At 30.8% G+C, this 20,175-nt stretch overlaps 1 protein-coding gene across 1 annotated transcript in view; it reads right to left on the bottom strand.

Annotated features, from left to right (window-relative positions):
* The window catches only part of LOC148282708 (atrial natriuretic peptide receptor 1-like), a gene marked incomplete at its 3' end in the record, with an annotated part of 177,922 nt that overhangs the window by 113,289 nt on the left and 44,458 nt on the right, over nt 1-20,175 (bottom strand). The window contains exon 6 of the mRNA XM_088224655.1: nt 6,558-6,696. Coding sequence (XP_088080781.1) covers nt 6,558-6,696 — 139 coding nt within the window. The remainder of the gene's footprint in view (nt 1-6,557; nt 6,697-20,175) is intronic.

Here is a 20,175-nt window from a genome sequence, read left to right as displayed (position 1 = left end):
AAAATAGCTTTCTATTTTGAGTTAGTATTACTGAATTATTATTATTTATTTTCTCATGTACTCGTATATTCGAAATTATGTTACTTCAAATTACTTGATAAATAAAAGTGCGTAAGTCACTCACCAAGCACAAGAGCTAGTCTCTTTTTTGGAAAATTGAAAAATCATGAAAAAAAATATAAAAATAATAAAAGGATATTGTAAAGTAAAACAAAACATGTATCAATTTTATAATTATATTAATCAATTAAAAAAATATGTACGTAAAATAATTGTACCCTTTCTTAGCTGAATAATTCTCTGTTCAAAATTCATCTGCTGCTAGTTCCACATCTTCTGGCGGAATTCCATTTGCACAAGTTCCCGACAGTTGCCGCAGACTTAAATGCATTTTATTCCGGTCTTTTGACATCCACATCGTCCTCTACAACCAGACACACACACACAAAAAATAGTGTTCAAGATAGAGTCGGGTGCGACACATTCCTTTGTTAATAGGGGCTCCAGCGTTCCATCGTTTCTTGTATCCACCTCCACTTTTTAGGTGCCTGTTGGTTATTCAACCATTGTTGCACTTGCTAAAATAATCTTAAAGCTTGTCTATCAAACTAAGCTCAAAAAAATAGAAGCAGAATTGTTCGTTTGCAGCAGTGACGGAGGATCAGATTTCATCTTGTTAACAGACGTCGAGAATGCGGTTATTGTGTCTATGGCTGTTCAAATCATCTTGATGAGGTTGATAAAGTGCCAAAAACATTTGCTCACGGACTCGTGACACCTTTTCTGGCGTAGATGAGGTATTGTAAAATACATGGCTCTAAGACGTTTATTTTTCTCAAAAAATTTAACAATCTATGTTTTACCTTTTCTAAATAAAGATGAGGTGGTGTCGCACCCACTAAAAGCATGTATAAAATAAATATTTTGTGAAGTATTTTTAAGTTTTTTGTAAATCCAAGGATAAGTAAGTTTTTGTGTCCACTTTTCCTCTCCCTGGTTTGACAAAAAAAAATGTTGAGCTCAAGCAATCAGCAAGACGAGCAAATAAATAATTCTCCAACAACGGCAATATTAGTGTTACTTAATGATTTGTTAACCATATAGCACAATGTCGGTGTCGGCATCTCCATCGGCTCTTTCTATTTTAATGCCTATGATTACCATTTTCGGACCCAGCATACGGATTAACTTTATTTTGTTATTCTCGTTTGTAAAAAAATTGTTTTTGCTGAACTGTCACCCCTATGGTTTCGTCAAAATTTATGTGAAAGAATGTTTTAGTGCTTTTTCATCGCATTTGTTCAGCTCGTTTAGTGATATTGGTGGTGGTTTGTTCCACATAAAGATTCCTGCTCTACAGTGTTATATTTAGTTAATGACGGAAATTCAAATAAATTTAAAGTAATTCAGAATAGAGTCATGAATTACGCTAAAGAAAGGAAAAATGCGAGAGCAGACTGATCAAGGGCAAAACAATAATAGTACACAATATATTAAAAAAAACAAAAGACCAAAAACTTTGAGCTAAACCATGCCAATCCAACTTCATCCCGCACTGTTTAGTCGCGAAGAGATCTACGAAAAGCCGGAAGATCTATCCCAAAAAATTCCTAGTCGTGTGATGAATTGACTAATCTACACACTCTGGACATTGGGGCATAAAAACCAAAGTTGCTCTTAGAAGATTTAATAAATAGCAGATTTTGACTTCTGGTGACACGGTTGGGAACTATTATAATATTATAATACGCAAGATTTTGTTATTACTTTTTAAACAAATGCCCAAACACTTCATTAAAAAGATAGTGTTAAATAAAAAAAACAAAAGTATGTTTATTTATTTATTTATTTTATTTTAAACTTTAAATACAACGAATAAGTACTTTGGCGGACTTATTTCTAAAAGCAATATCTTCCAGCTTACCAAAAAACAAACTGGTCAAAAGAAGAGACCAGAACGAAGAGATAGTCCATGTGAGGGGTTGCAAGATAGAAATAGAAAACAGGCAAAGTAGGATTGTTTCAAATATTGTGAAGAAATGATCGAATGTTGATGTTTCTTCTATGCCTGATACTGAGCCAGTGTAGTTGCATGCGGTACTCGGTTATGTGATCAAATTTGCGAGCATTAAATATATAAGTTATACAGACATTTTGCTAGCGTTCCAACTTATCAAGAAGTTCAGAATTAGCATCTGGGTAACATACATCTGCATAATCAAAGAGCGGGAGGAGTAAGCTCTGGACTATTGTTTGGTTAACATTGATTGGCAAGAGATTCGTGTTAGTACGCACACTAGAATATTTTTTTTGAAAAAGTTCTGCCATGCATCCAAAGGCAACGTTTATTATTGATTTGAGTGTACGTATGTTTAAAAAGTTAAGGTTTTCGCAAGCGGTATGTTCACAACAGCTTGCCCACCACATACTGCGCACTGCATCTGAGGTCTTAAGAGAAAACGCAGTCTGACTTTTCTTCATACAAACGAACTCCCGTATTTTCTCCCTGGATTATGGCACTATAGCAGAGATATTTACATACTTTAAATATTTTTTGCTTTAATGATTTTTTTTATGGGAACTTAGGCCATTCAAAAACCCAAAAAAGCAAAATATAAGAAAACAATTTGAAAAACAGAAACGGTACCGATACAGAAAATTTTACCTTCAGACTTTTTCTAGAAAAAAACAAAATCGGTTCAGTTTTGGGGTGCGAAAAACGGAACAGCGAAAGGTCAATTGAGTTAATAGGCATAATTAGTACGGTTTTTGTCTTTTTCGCACAGTATCGGGAAGATATTTGCGAGAAATTGACAGAAAAACAATGTTCCAATACCTATTTACTCAAAATTGTTTCATCATCATCATCATTCCGTTTCCGTACTTAATGGTGCATAGGGCACTGCATTGGTACACCAATCGCAGCGTATCTTGATCATTTTTGTTACATGAAGGTGAGGTGATCTAGGGACTATAAAATATGCTAGTGGAAAAACACTTTTTTGAATAATATTTCATATCAACCATGTCGGAAATCGAACCCGAGACCTCTTGCATGGTAATCAAAATGCGCTGACCATTACACCATGAGGCCGACATAGTTTTTGTTTCCAAAATTGTTTGGCACCCTCTAAAGTCTCTTTGGCGGTGCCAACGTACAAAAAAATATTTCTTTGCTGAACGTGAAAAGCTACCCGAAGGATCTTTCTGTAATCTGGTATCCTTGGAATGTTTGCGATGAAAAAACGTAATCAAGAAGTTAAAAATTATGACTTCATTGGAGGGAGGAAAAGAGGGAGTATTTTTTACATTTCAAAACATCATTGGACAGGTATTTGAAGGGTAAACGTATTCATAGCATTTAATACAAAGCGTTTCCAGGAGCACTTAATAAATTAAAAAAAATATCGACATATATATACCATTACACAGGCCATGCCTATGTGCAATTTATTTGTGTATGTAATGGTGTTTTTTTTTATATTTGTAACATATAATGACAGTTTTAGTGACATCGGCATGTAACACAGTAAATACCATATATTTTTTAGATATGTTAAAGACATTTTAAATTTATCTCCTGCTTTACTTTTAACTTTTCATTTTGACTTTTTATTTTATCTTTTAATTTTAACTTTTTCATTTTAATTTTTAATTTTAAATGGAACTTTTAATTTTTAATTTAAACTTTAAATTTTAATTAAAACTTTTAATTTTAGTTTTAACTTTTAATTTTAACTTAAGCTTTTAATTTTAACTTAAGCTTTTTATTTTAATTTTAACTTTTAATTTCAACTTTTAGTTTTTACTTATTCGTATGTACATCTTCTACCTGCATTTAATATAAAATTGTTGGATGTGAATTTTTACTAAGAAATATAAATGTTCATGGAAGCAGAGAGAGTTTAGAGATAGTTAGAGTTATAAAATGTCTTTTCCCTTTTATGTACTTTTTATTTAAAATTGATATTTTTACATATTTTTTTTTTTTAAATTTAATTATTTTTTCCCCTTTCCTCCTGCATTCATGATATATTAATGTGAAATCTGTGATTGGTATTGCTTTTTTTAGTTGTTCTTTTTACCTTGTATTTATATAAAGACTATGATTCCCTAATAAATAAACATTTATTTTAAAATGCATTTTTTTTTTTTAAATACTCGTACGTTTGATAAAATGGACATCTCTCCATTGAAATTGGAGTATCAAGGCTCTATATTGTCGGCCTCGTGGTGTAATGGTCAGCGCGTTTGTCTATCATGCAAGAGGTCTCGGGTTCGATTCCCGACATGATTGATTTAAATTATTTATTTAAAAGTTTGTTTTTCCACTTGAATATTTCATAGTCTCAGGACTGGTACCTGAAGCGTAAGACTGATAATCTTTCCTTAATGTTATTTAAATTTTTAAGATGCGCGGCGATTGGTGCACCAATTCAGTGCCATATGCACCATTAGGCGCGGAAAATAAATTATGATGATGCTCTATGCACCATTGCGGACAGCGAAAGAAAAAAATATTATTGTGCCTAATTTTCATATTCATTTTTAAAATTTTGCTCAGGGTTGGTTTTAAATGTAAGTTGATTAATAACCTGAAACTTTTCACAATGATTAATGCAAAGCTTCCATGGACACTTTGTAAGGCCTGCTTAAATTTTGATAAAAATTGACGCAAGAGAATTTCGTCGGTATCAAAAATGCCAATTTTACAATTTCAAATCCTCTGTTTAATATTTTGGAGTTAATCAGCCAAATTAATAATCAACCAGACTCACTGTTGGCATATTTACGACATTATGTCATAAGATGAACGTACACATCTGTTTTACTTTATTTCAAAATAAATATTTGCGTTACTTTAAAAAGAAAGAAACATTTACGTTCTTGTGATAAACACATATAATTGGATTTTAGGGGTCATTTTAAACGAGTTGTAAATAACTCTTAATTGGAAAATGAGAACCAGGTTGTGGTAGAGAGGGGTGCGAGCCTCGGACCGTTGATCCGTGAATACGCGATACTAACCACAGGGCCACAAACCGATTAAATTATTTATTATAGGTGTACATCCTGTACATATTTAACAATTTTAATAATTCACAACAATATTTTGAGTTTGTCCAAAATTGTAGACAAGGACTGGATTCAAATCCCTGGGGAGCTGTTTATGAAGAAGTATAAAAATTGAAAAATTTTCAGGCGTTGCCTAGTATGTAGGTGAAATAATTCAATTATTTGAATCTCACCCGCATAAATAAAGGTTTCAGCTCTTTAACTTCACAAACATCAGCAGATGAAAGAATTGAAGGAATACAGATGTTCAAATATGGACAGAGTGGTGAATGTTACAGTGTGTAAAGTGGCCACTTAAACCAGCCATTGACAGGTTATAAGCCCTGTAGATGCCTATATGGGCCAAGATGCTAACCTTGCGGAACACCACTAGAGGCCTTGATATTCCTTGACAATGAACCGAGTGGAGATAAATCCGTCTCGTAGTATTGTCGTTACTGCGTTTCCTGACAGGGTGACTGCATCTATTCCTATATTTTTTTATGTAAACGTTATTTTTATATTTTATTTTAAATTTATTTAACAACAAATAATACATAATTTTTCATTCATACATTATTGTTGATAATAAGATTTTTTTACATATGGATGGCATAATTGTAGGTTGTTTTAATAAACCAACAGTCGTCTCACAGTGCTGAGTCAATTTTAGCTGAGTACCAAATAACAATTGTATCACCCGCTTTAATTTTAATTCATTGTTTTGCATATTGCTATCCTACTCTTATAACAAAGTTACGTATTAACGACTACTCTGACATGTGCAGTAGGTTTGCATGCTCTCGAATTCCAACGCGATGCCCTTCTGGCTTCCCTTAAGCCACCCGCGCACGCCCCACAAGCCCCCTAAATTTGCCCCCCCCCCCTTCATTTTAGCCTTTATAAGGCAGATTTCTAGCTCCATTAGTGAAAATAATCCGGTCCGTCTTCTAACCTTTCGCTTTACCTATCTCCTTGGTACTTTTTGGTAAAGACACCTACTCAGAGCTCTCCTAGCAAACTAACTTACTTTATTCATCTGGAAATCCTTCGACTATATTTAAATGTAAGTCTGCACGGGTTGCCATAGTTAAAATTATTTATAATTTTATTCACAATTGTTTTGATCTTATACGAATAAAGTTAGAGGACAAACTTTAATACAAACACTCAATTATACTCGTACATTAATAATCGATAGCTATATAATATTTCATAATTTTTTTGTCCACAAATAAACTTTACCAGTCATTTAACTACAGAAAAATAACTAATATATCACTAAATAAAGTAAAAGTAAATTAATTTTTTTTTGAACTCAAGTAAAAACAGCTTTCTATTTGAATTCGTAATTACTGTATTATTTTTTTCTGTTTTTCTTTTAATCTCGTATAATTGTAATTTTTTCTCATTTAAATTCGAAATTACCATTATTAAAATGGAAATATAAAAAAATATAAATAAATATTTTAACTTTCAGCAACGTATATACTATTACTTACATTTATCTGGGCATAGGGATCCATCGAATCCACAAACAGGTGTATCCAAAGGTGGTTCATTTCTTCCACCCGCCCAATAAATTGGACGATCGGGAACATACTCCAAACTACGGTTGGCTGCGATGTAGTTTGCAACCAGCTGGAAAAAAATATTAAAATCAATACTTTGAAACAAATTTATTATGGCTTTTACCATTTTCGGTATATTATGCAGAAATACATAAAACATACAATATTTAAAAAAAATAAATGGGAGTGTAACAATATTAAAAAAAACGAGACAAAGAAATCAGCTTAGCCTTTTACAAAATTTAAATACGTAGAACATAATCGATTTTAAGAAAACAAAAAATCGAATTAATTTTGGGACTTTAATAAGTGTTTGCTATTTTTTGCTCGCTGAAAATTAATGCTTTATTTCAAATAAATAGTAAATAACATGTTATAAAAGTTTTCTCTGTCTCTATCGATTAGTTTCTCTCATCTTTTTGGTATCATACGAATACCGTCTCGAAAGAACGACTCATTTTTTGGGGTTATACACAAATCGAGCCATTTCATTGGCATCTTCGTAAGAATGGAAGTGTTGAGTCATCGATTGAAACAAGTGGTATTTGGAAATAGCAATGTTCGGTGAATGCGGCGGGTGGAGTAGAACTTTCCATTTAAGCATTTCTGGCCTGGTTAGACGTGGCCAAGCGTTTTCATGCTGAAAAATTACATTGTCGTGTCTCTCGTCGTGTTGCGGCCGTTGTTCTTTCAATATTTGGCTCAAACGCATCAATTCTAGCCGATAACGATCTTCCGCTATGCATCATCAAGAAAAACACCCATCACTCTTATAATGTTAACAATAAAAGACAATGGAAACTAATTTTACATATTATAATATTATACTAGAGAAAGGGAAAATTTTTGAGAACCTATTTCTATGTATTGAGAGATTATTTTTAATAATATTTAAAGTTTGAACTTTGTGGTCAAGCATTTAATAAAATAATTTAAAAAATAAAACAACTCAGTTTTTGCCACAATTTTTTTTTTAAATTAATAAATAACCAAATAAACGGTATCCACTCGTGTCTAGTTTCGAATGTATCCATCTAACATTACTATCCTTTCAAGAAAAATACTTGGTTTATTTATTTCATTGGAAGCATACTGATAAAATAATATGGGAAAGAATTCATTGGTTAAGTAAACCTTGAGAAAGAAGCTTGTTTTGTTTTGAAACAGGTCTGTGGAAAAAAAATATTGGTAAAAAACAAAATTGTTTTATTTATTTTCTTAAAATGAATAACCGCAAAGTTAGTGCTTCAAATATAAAATTAATTTACTTAAATGTTTTTAAAAAAGTTATCAGTCATTTACCGACATTTAAATATCTACGATGTTCAATTTTAATGGTCACCTTTTAAAATCATTTCCCTCTCTTCATCCCCTTCCTCCTTTTTAACTATTTCTCCCACCATATCGAACATTTTCATAACCTAATCAGTTCATGTAAGGGTTGCCTACTAAAAGCATGTTAGTTTTATATTGCTGTGCAACTGCTATGATGAAGGAGTATGGTGAGTTTTGCATATTGGTTTCATTAATGTTTTGACGAAGAGACGGATACGTCTCTAAACCGGCAGACATAGAAAAGTTGGTAAGAGGTTATATACAAATATTTAGTAACATTTAGTAAAAGATGAATAGCTTTAAATATTCAAAATTCGTAATAATTATAAACCAAAGAAAAACATTAAGGCTGTAGTCTGGTAGAACGCACGCAAAATGAGGAAATCATATCGCTACCGGTAAGGGCAGATATGAAGGTCCCAAAAATGTTAATAAGATATTTTTATCATAAATATTACAACCAGAATTATCTTCTTTAAAAAAAAAACACCATTCCATAGAAAATGGTTTAAAGTAAAATGTTTCAATAAATATATTTATTTTTTAAGTTATACCGAAGGCATAATTTTATTATACCGAAGGCATAAAAATGTATGTGATTTAAAATGCTTGTATTTCTTTTCGAAAACCAAAAATTTAAATTTTGCTCCGGCCACTTTCATGTTCAATTTATTATCTTCAAATTATTACAACAAATTTTAGTTCGATACTTAGTCTTTATTGAAATCCCAGATACCTTTTAGTTTTTTTAGTTTAGTCTTTAGTTTTTAGTTTAGTCTAAATTTAAAATGGCGTAATCTGCCGGTCTTAAAGTAATTATATTTTAGTAACAAAAAAGTTCTAAGTATATTTTTGACAGAAATACCTTAAAAAGAAAATATTGTTTTTATCTAATAATTTTTTTTTTTTTTTTTTTATTATTGCGTGATAAAAAAAACCATTCCTTTTAAAATAGCAAAATCGTACGATTTCCTCATGTTGCTTGCGTTTTACCTGACTACATCCTTGAACATACGCTCCTCATCAAAACAGGTTTTCATAGTGAAGAGTAAGGAAGACTCTTAAATAAATTTTGTATAAAATTTATTTTATCGTTCTTTTTTCGCACCTAATGATGCATACACCGTCCCGAATGTATCTTGATCGTATTTGTTACGTGAAAGTACACAACCATTGCACTTAATTTAGTTAACGCGCATTGAATGTGCAGGAAAATGACCTGTCGTATTTGCATGAAATTGTTAATGGTAAATTGGAAAGATGAAGCTGTTTGAGTTGTATAAAAATAAGTGTTCTAATAGTTATAAAGGTACTTTTAGGGCCGGTTTTATAAACATCTAATCAAACTTCCGTAAAGCTAGGGTTTCCTAGGACAGCGGTGCCCGTAGTTTAACGGCCGTAGTGAACGGTGATGCAGTGGACAGCCGTTGTAACGGTGAATAGAGTGTGGTTTCCTAGGAAAATGGTATTATCAACACCATTTAACACCGTTTACCTCGGAAACCACTCTCTAGTCGACGTTACGACGGCTGTCCACTGCATCACCGTTCACTACGGCCGTTAAAATACGGGCACCGCTGTCCTAGGAAACCCTAGCTTAAGTGTAACGAACCGTTGACTGTTCGTTACGATAACCGACGGTTTTGTGTTCTATAAACCATTTTTGTTAACGGACGGTCACCGGTAACCATTTTCATAGAAATCGAAATTTTTCTGTCAATTGTCTATGGAAAAACTTTTTATCTAAGCTCTTTTTGTCAAATGCAAACGGTGCGCATTCGCATTGAATGAAAAATGCATCAAATGCAAATAGTCGACAATTTTGAACGAAGTTTTTACACAAAAAAGAACTATGAATTGAGAGTACTATGAATTAAAATTAAAATTATTAAAAGCGAGCAGGTACGATGGATAGTTTTTACTATTATCTGTCATTTTAGGATACATTTATATCAATAAACCATGTTTAAAAATTTAAAATATTAACTTCTGAATATATTTATCTATCAGACCACGCAGAGTAAAAAACATATAAAACTGGTAATTCAACTAAATCCCAAAATAATGACTATCCGCATGTTAATTGGACGGAGATTCAATTAAACAACAATGTGATAAAACAACTGTCATGTCAAATACGGCAGCGGCGCTGAAGGTAACGGATCGTAATGCATTTAACCGCCCAAAATCGGCCAGTCACCATTTAACCATAGATTTAACGACTCGTAACGCTACGAACGTTTATAAAACGCAGTAATCGGCCAGTATACCAAATATTAGTTAAAAATGGTATCAAGTTAACGAACGGATGTTCATAAAACCGGCTCTAAGGAACCTAAAAACATTCATCATCGATTTGTCCCAGAATAATATTCTTCAATCCAATATGAATGTGCAGATTACACAACAGTATTAAAAACATGGAGATTAACATTTTCAACACTGGATTGTTAAGGTTTAAGAAGTGTATAAAATATGAGTTTACATGTTTAAATATTAATTTTAACAATTGTTGCAACAAACATCAATGATTTTGAAGTTAAAGAAATAAAAAAATGTGATTTTCTATAAACGAATTTTTTTTTGCAAAAAAAAACTTGCCAGTACACTTACCTTAGTTCAACTACATATTAAACTATGTTTGTATATACAATAATGTATGCATGTACTCTTTCAATGTATTTATGCATGATTATCTTTTATCTATCTTTTTTGTTAAAAAATAAATGAAAAAAAAAAGAATTTTTATTGATACGGGTTGTTTAAACTTTTATAGGTATCTTAACCATTACACAAAATAGGAAGTCAATTTTTTGTCACGTAAAATAGCTAGATTTTTATGCAATTATTTCAATGTTTGTTGTTTGTTTTTTTCGGAAATATACCGCATCTAACGATAAGTAACTCACAAAACACCGTGAAATATTGCCATCGGTGAAAAATATTCCTATTCAAAAGAAAATGTTTCCGGAAATAAAAACAAGAAAATACAACTTTTCTCACCCCTTGACAAAATAACATTTTACCTTGGGTCTGTTTTTTGTTTTGTATGTTCATTTTATTTTAAGAAAATACATATTCTCTTTCTCTTTATCGAAATACAAAAGGTTCTACATTTTTTTCCCTCATTCGTCTTATATGAAAATAATAAATACGATGATGTTTTTTTTAAAATTATATTTCTTATTTTGTGGTTTCATTTGACATTGCTTTACCCTATCAATAAATCACATGTCTTTGTTTTTATATTTATTGAATCGAAAATAGTTGATTGGGTAATAAAACGTTTTAAGCCCTAGACTTAAAAAAAAAAAAATTAATCCCTAGATTTAAATCCTTCTGGATGATTACGGAGCTGTGTAGTCATCACACATGCAAAATTGAGAGATTTAAAATGGTTTATTCATAAGCAATCGCTTTAATTTTTCATAGTTGAAAAAAATATTACCTGATGCTCATAGCGTGAGCGAGAGGACCGCTTTTAACAAAACTCGGAGAGCTACCGACTTCAGGCAGTGTAATGTACTGGCTGTTAGTTTTTGGCTAGCGTAATGTTTAAAATTGCCTTAAAATTTCAGAAAATAGCATTGAAAGTGAGACACATCAGTTGTCTTGGAGATTTATCTCCGATTTCGGATATTTAATGTTATTTCTGTGCCCAATAAGAATTTGATATTTGATAATGAATTGTTTTAATCTTATATTGATACATTGCTTTAAATATTTTCTTGATACATAATAATGATACTATGCAAGCTCATATATTGACATTACAATGTGTTTTTTTTAAATTAATTTTTTTTAATTATAGGTCTGCTTTCACCGATAAGCACGTTACAGCCAATTTATTTGTATATGTATTATTTTGTTAAAAAAAAAAAAAAAGTTTTTTTAAATAATTTATGGAAGAGATGCTAGTCCGAAAAATGAAGGATTGCCTCCATTTTTTAATTGAAATCATTATTTTTTTTCATAAAGAAAATTTGCTTTTGAAAAAAAATGTTGAGATTTTTAAAAAAGTGTACCGTGTGGAATGCTTGTATAAAGTTTTGCGGTCTGGCCCTGAAGCCGTGTATATTAAAAGATCATGGGCTTGTACATTTGGTAAAATGTGACGCGGCTTACGAAAAAATATTCCATCAAAATATGAAATCTATAAACCGCGTCGCGTAAAATTTCCAATTTGTACATCCGAAAAATGCAAATTATGTCTATCCTTACATATATTACGTGATGCGAATTGACAAAGGAGTTTTCAGGAAATGAAGGATATGCCAAAAGATAAAAACGTATTTGCAAAAGTTAGAGTCGTAAAAACTTCGTCCCTTGCAGTTATAGAAAAGCGTCTAAATTTTTTATCTCAACCCAATCATGACCATTTTTTTTTAGAATTTTATGTTGAAATTTTAGAGAATGGTTGTTGTTGAAGTATTTTTTTTGTTTATTTTTTTTATTTGGATAACCAACAGCTATATTTATCTTATATGTAAAACAAAACGAATTTTAAAAAAGCTGATCACAGGTTTTCACAAGAAGCATCAGAGTAAGTTAAAAAATATTCTCCAATGTTATTCCAAAAGTAAAGAAAAAACACTACGAATTATTTCAAAAGCAAACGCCTCACGTCAATTATGACACTTCGCAAATAAATATATGTTTTATAATTTTGTTTTTACATTAAAATTATTAAAAGTTTGCCATAAATATCAGTTTTGCCTATAATTATATGAAACAAGAGGAATATGAAGATAAAGGTTTTCTTTAGAACTTTGGATGGATTATTAATATAGAGTATGCGTAGTAGTTCAGGACAGTTAATTGAGTCACTTCAGGTTAGTCAAGACAATCAAAAGTGCTTATTTCTTAATTGCAAATATTTTAATTTCCCACCCTTCGTTATTTATAATTAATATCACGGGAACTACTCTAAATATAACTATGATTTTTGTAATCTTTAAATAAACCTTAGTGTCATGTAACCTTATTTCTATGGAACTATGCGTTGGACGTGTTATTGGGTACTTTCTATTATTTTTGTACTGATAAGACATAACAATTGTATTTTTAATAATAACGTTTTTAAATTATAACTCCTAAATAAATGAAATCTTAAAGTTTATTTTGTTAAGTCCATGTTTTGTTTTAGATCACTAAGCAAGACACTTATATGATATTAATAAGATGAAAAGAAACAGTCAATCAAGCGATCATTTCCTAACCTCAGGTTACCAACCAGGGACTCAAGAGATTTTTTTTTACAGTATGTAAGGTTAAAAGACAGTATGACTTCTGCAAAATGAATAAATAAATAATATAATTTCTCCCTCGTTACAGCTTTCCTTGCGAGGCAGGTGACAAACAATTTTTTTTAAATGTACTAATGAAAAATGAACTGAAAGCAATTTATTTGTTGAATTCTGATTATCAAAAAGATACTATATTGGATCCCTTAAAATTTTAAATTAAGCTTGAGCTTTACCGGGTAAGCTTCTAAAGGGAAGATTATAACTAGGTTCTGTTAAAATAATATCTTAATAACAAAGCCTTCATCAAATTATCCTCCTTATTGACGAGTTAATTTTACGTTTCCTATTCCACCAGGTTTAATCTCGCTCAGGTATTAGTTATTATGAAATTAAGGTTGACTCAATTCACTTTGCCCAGAATGTTCCGCATTATTCATGAGTCAATCGAATAAAAATATATTTAATACCAGTAATAAAACTTACCGGTAAGCTCGTTAGCAGTTACCGGAAAATAAACTGCTCGACTTACTTAAAATGAACATTTTTATTTGATATCTTGATAAAAAGGTAAAAATATCTGGGTTAATGATGCAACAATTTAAAGTTGATTGCATCAACTTCATAATATTATATTTTAACAACATTTTTTTTATTTAATTATCCACCGATTTCTGAGCTACGCGTGCTCCTTTATTGAGGTATAATTGAACGTAGTCATGCAGAAAGAAGCCAGTCCACAATGTTGAAGAAATGAGATTTTGATGTGATCGTGTGTAGTATGGTCAATTCTATGTTCTAATAAAAACATCCAGGCAACTTTCTTACAAAAAAAACTGTAATCATCACCTTTTGAAAATAGTGTTGATCACAAAAACGGCATTTTTCGATTTGCAGAAAGCACCCACAGCACTAGAAAAATCTTACGGTGTGGATAGTTAATATTAACACATTCAACAGAAAACAGCCAGAGTCAACTTCAGTAATAAAGTTTAAATTACAACATTTTTTTGAAAAATAATCAGCAAAAAACGTCCACAACTGTTGTCAAAATTATACCTTTCGTAAAAAAAATCAGATTATGACAACGACTAGCTGTCTTCTGCAAAATGCACATCTTACGTTTGTGGTCAGCCAATCTTTAAAAATCATTAAAACTGGTGAAATATTCACGGTTTTTCAGGGCCAGACCGCGAAACTTTAGATGAACATTCTCGACATAGAGCTTAAAAAAAAAAATATTTTTTTCCAAAAAGTCGTTAAAAAATTAAATATATATATATGATCCCAAAATGGAGTGATTTATTAATTTCTCGGACTAGCATCACTTTCGCAACTTTTACCCCTCCGAAACAAAAAAAATAGATGAACACGTATTTGACCAACAAAGCGATACGCACCAGACGCAGACAAGGGAAGTGGCTGGGTAGGAGTGGGGTAAGGGTTTGTGGTGGGACTTTTTGTCAGAGAAATTAAAAATATACTACATTTTGAGATTATAAAAAAAAAACTTTTTTTTAAATTGACTTATAGGGATTATTTCATAATGATTTTTTTCAAAGCTTACAATGATCCTATGAAGCTTGGAGGTCTGGCCCTGAAAAATCGTGTATGATTCATTTCTTTTTTCTATTATAAAAAAAAGGATTCATTATTTATCGTTTGTCAAAGTTGTTGTGTAGATTTGATGATTCACTTTTTTCACAGAAGTACTATTATCTCAGTTTCGTTTTTCTACGTCTGGCTGCTTTCTACATAACTACGTTCATTTGATTTTTACATAATATTACATTCAGAAGTGCTATTGCGCACAATTTTAACTCTTCCAAAATAATAGTTAGAAAAAAAACCGTACCGTATCGTTTCACTTTTAGGGGAATGTATTTTTAAAAAGGCTATTCTGAACTGTTATTTGTAGTATTGGGCACAGTTTTATATGAATGCAAACCCTACAATGCCCAATGTCGATGATCTGCTATATACCGTTAATCGATATATATAAGTGATTTCAAACATGTTTATCACTTGGTGACTAGTTTATTATATTGTATACATACTAGCCATTATAATTTATTGAAAAAAGTCACCAGAAGGGTAAAATTTTACTATAAAATTCGAAACAAAAAGTCAAAGAGTGATTTCATTGTTTTTTTTTTTAAAGATTTGAAGCTATAATTGTTTTTGTGACTACCATTATTATTTAAAAAGATGTTCATAAAAATCGTAATTTCTTTTTTTCTTTACATTCTCGTATTTTTGAACCTTTTAATACCCGATTTAGCATATTATCCACATAAACTAAAATATGAAATTAAAACTAAAAAAACTTTTTTTTAAAACGATTTTTTCCTAGTATTTGTATGAAAAAACACACATAAAAATAAGTTTTTAGTTAGAATTAGAAAAATTGGGCATTAAAGGGCTGAAGATTGTGAATGTTTACTTATACATAGAAAGGAGAATGTTTCCCAATAAATACAAGTACATCAGTATCTCTTAAATAAATTCTCCCTCTTTGTTGAGATGCCGGTCTAAATTAATGTCATCTTGCTTCATTTTATAACATGGTGTAAAGCCCTCTCGTAATTGCGTTTCCAGGAGACTATTATCTGCTCCTTCCGTTAAGGAATTTCATTTTATTGCACGAAAAGGTGTGTTCCCACAACTTGCGGATATAAACTGAGACAATTTTAACCCTTTGCACTCCGCTGGCGCAATATATTACATGGTCGTTTTAGTGAATTATGACTGGTTTAGCTATTCATTCTTATTCTCAAAGCACTCGCTTCACTCCAATCTAAGATTCCTCCTTCTTCTCTAATTCATGAAGTGTCAATTGTAGAATCATCTCCCATCCGCCATCAAATATGTTTCTGCAAATATGTTTAAATCGCGTTTGAAGAAATATTATCTTTCTCTAACTAAATTTCTCCTATTTTTTTTTCTCTTTATTTTCTTTCCCTTTCAAGACTAGTACCGATAAACATATTCATATATTTGAAATTAATTTATGAACTCTCACTGATTATTACATTCATTTAACAGAATTTTTTATCTTAATTTATTGAAACAGAGGGAAAACATTTTTAAGAAGGGAATGTGGAAGTCTAAGCATTTACAGAGCTTGTGATATGACATGTCTCAAAAATGTTTCCCTCTGTTGCAACAAATTTAGATCTGAATAACTCTCTAGGGAGGAAATTAAGCCAGTCTGCAAACATTTATCGATACTAAAAATATTGTAGAATAATTTTAACTTTTTAAATTCATTCTCCATTGTAAATGATAATATTTTGAACATATTGTGCAAATGTTTTCTGAGTCTTTAATTTAGTTCTATAAAGTAGTTTCATGTATAATTTCAGTGTCTGGTTTATGAGTGTCGACTGTCCTTGTCTCGTTTTAGAATATTGTATGTGATATTGTTCTGATAATCTTAAATTGTGTCTGTGTATTACATTTATTTCCAAGTTTTGGTTCTTTGTTTTCAATAAATTATATCAGTGGCTAATTCATAAATCACTTTTAAGAATTCAAAAATATAATAAGTTAAGTTAACTTTACTTGTTTTATTTGTTTAAAAGTTCTTTAGATGGTTTTAGATAGGACAGGTCATTTTTTAGCTTTAATATTTTTTATTTGGCTATCTTTGTAGTCTGTTTATGTAATTTTGGTTTCCTTTTTCTTGTAGTTGTTTTGCATAACATATTTAAGATTTTACGGATGCTTCATACATTAGATTTTTTTCTGTTTTTGGAACAATTTTTTTAATTAAAAAAATACTCGATAATGCTGCTATTTTGTTAATTGAATTATTAATATGAATTTTTCATGTCAGTTCAATGCCTATTGTTAGTCTTAAGTATTTAACGTGTTAAATTTCAATTAACTTCTCATCGTTTACAAATGCATTTACATTATGTTATTTTTTTCTAGATTAAATATGTATTTTTTTTTTATTATTGTTACATGTAAGTAAGTTTTTGTTTGTCATATTGTACATGTTTAAACTAAGATTTTCATGACCGTCCAGATACAGAATAAGTTTTTCTGGGTTATTATGCCATCTGCGTTCGTACTATTTACCGACGTTTCAGGTCGCATTACAGTGTCCATCATCAGGGTTGATGTTGATGATGATGATGACATCAACCATGATGATAGACATAAAATTAAAACATTTTAACCATGTACATTTTGTGTTAATAAATTATTATAGCACTGATATGCTAAGAGTTTTAAATCACATTTTTATGAATGCAATTGTTCCGGGGATCGAATAAAAAACCCCTTTGGGAAAGGAAGGCGATTTGGCTACTATTTCAAAAATCACCCTGTTTTTCAAAGAAGAGGTTACTTTATAATTTACTAGCCCTTTTCCGTGGCTTCGCTCGAATGGTATTACGGAGAAATTAGATAACTGATTATTTTTTTGTTTTGTCATTTAACAATAAGAATTTTCTGCACGGAATGATATATTTTTTTAGGGTTAAAAATAACCTGTATCAATTGCCAGTCTTCCTACTATTGCTACGTAAGAAAATAACAATCCGTTAGTCTATAGCGACGTGACATCAATATTTTGTTTAAACATTAATTTATTTTTCCACTTAGAACTTTCCAGAAGAACTGATAACTTTTCAGGTTAAAAAATATTGTATTATTAGATATTAATAAATAAATCGATTTTTATCGTAAAGGCGCGTTAAAAAACGTGGGAAAAATGGGGCGTTATAAAATCCCAAGAAACGTATTGACGGGCATAATAAAAACGGCAAAATAGTTAAGAAATCTATAAATTTACATGATTTACAACCTGTGGTTGGGTTAAAGCCGGTGCTTATCGACAAAAATTTGGATGCTTAAGTTACTGTTGATGAAAACAAACGTATATTAACTTATTTTTATTTTTGTTTATTTGCTTATTGCAATAACCCTGTTCAGATTTTTAAAATCCCTTATTTATTTTGTTTCAAAACAGTTTTTTTATGAATTGATAAAAGTACAAAAATGCATTCGGAATTGTTTTTTTTTTAGTAAAAAAACACTCTTCAGAATGTTGGCACAAAAATTGAAATTTGGCATTTGTTCTTTTTTAAACAAGCCACAGATTTTTATATGGAATTGAATGTCATACGAAAAATACACTGGAGTGTAAAGGGTTAAAGGTTTTCTCCACTGACGGTATTAAAACTTACCTAATAAAATATACCAGGGCCCGTATTACAATGGGAAGTTAACGTTTATCTTCAATTTTATCTACAAAGTAAAATTAAGTTTTCTGTTCAAAAAATAGAAAAAGTGTGCATTTTTTTTGTTCTGAACATGTTAAATTACAGGTACAGACGAGGATATGTTAAATGTTCTTACAAATATACGCATTTTTGTATTTAAACATCGATTTTACTTTAAACCATCTCGATACGTACCGATGAAGATAGCCGTTGTGATTGTCCCCCAGGTCATTACTTAACGAAAAACTTTTTTTGTGAGATAAAACACAAAATCACCTCAATGAAAAATTCTGGTCGTCTTAGTAAAGTTGGAACATTGAAAAACTGTACCCATATATCTTGTGGAAAATTAAATAAAATTTCGTATGTACTTTGATCCACTCAATGTTGAAGACCGATTACCGGTTTTATAACTTTGATGGTATTGCCATACTGACGTCGGGGAAATTTTTAGGGAAAAATATCCTTTAAAACATATTACAACAGAGATGAAGAACATTTAAGAGAAGGTAATATACAAGTCTAGGCATCTACAAGGCTTATGACCAGTCAATGGTTGGTTTAAGTGGCCACTTTACACACTGAGTAACATTCACCATTCTGCCCATATTTAAACATCTTTATTTCTTCAATTCTTTCTACTGCTGAAGTTTGAGATGCCTAGACTTCTAAATTACATTCTCTTAAATGTTCTTTATCTCTGTTGTAATATGTTAAAATAAACAGCTCCCCAGGGAGTTGAATCCGGTTCTTGTCTACAAAAATTTGGACAAACTCAAAATATTATTGATAAATCCACCTCGTCCATGAAGAAGTATAGAAATTGAAAAAATAACATTTTCAGGCGTTGCCTAGTATGTAGGTGAAATAATTCAATTAGATGAATCTCACCCGCATAAATAAAGGTTTCAGCTCTTTAACTTCACAAACACCAACAGATAAAAGAATTGAAGGAATATAGATATTCAAATATGGGCAGAATGGTGAATGTTACCCAGTGTGTAAAGTGGTCACTTAAACCAGCCAATGACAGGTCATAAACCCTGTAGATGCCTAGACTTCTACTTTACCTTCTCTTAAATGTTCTTCATCTCTGTAGTAATATGTCAATATAAACAGCTCCCCAGGGAGTTGATTCCAGTCCTTGTCTACAAAAATTTGGACAAACTCAAAATATTGTTGATATCCTTTAAATGTTCAACCATTCTGCCTTTATTTATATTTCTTGAGAGCTGCTTTATTGTTTCGATGCGACGTGCCGAAATTTGAATCATTGAAATATATATATTAAAAAATACCGAAAATTCAAATCGGTAATGAGTTAACACTAAACAAGAAAATATAATTAATTATTGTTGTGATATTCTGAGGGAAGTTTCACTGTCACGAAATATGTAATACGATACTATTGTGAAAAGAAATTGAAGAGTACAAAGCAAAAATGGACTTATTGACAAATAATGAATTTTATAGGAGAGATAAAAGAATTCTTCCAAACTCATTTGTAAACACTGGTTCCATATATTTAAAAGATGATATTTTAAAATTGTTATTTTCAAAATCAAAAACTTTGTTCCAAAAACGGAAAAATAAATAAATATATAGCCTATGTTAAAACTTAAATATGTCATAGCAACTTCTATGGGGAACAGGAAATAAAAATGACATAAACATACTACAAAGACAGGAAAATAAAATATAAAAATGAGTATATGGCCTCCCTTATCCAACACCAAC

The sequence above is a fragment of the Micrasema longulum genome, unplaced genomic scaffold, assembly GCF_059751315.1.
Source record: "Micrasema longulum isolate JH-2025_06_02 unplaced genomic scaffold, ASM5975131v1 h1tg000303l, whole genome shotgun sequence".
In the NCBI taxonomy this organism is placed as follows: domain Eukaryota; kingdom Metazoa; phylum Arthropoda; class Insecta; order Trichoptera; family Brachycentridae; genus Micrasema; species Micrasema longulum.
This window is presented reverse-complemented; position numbering and strand designations above follow the sequence as displayed.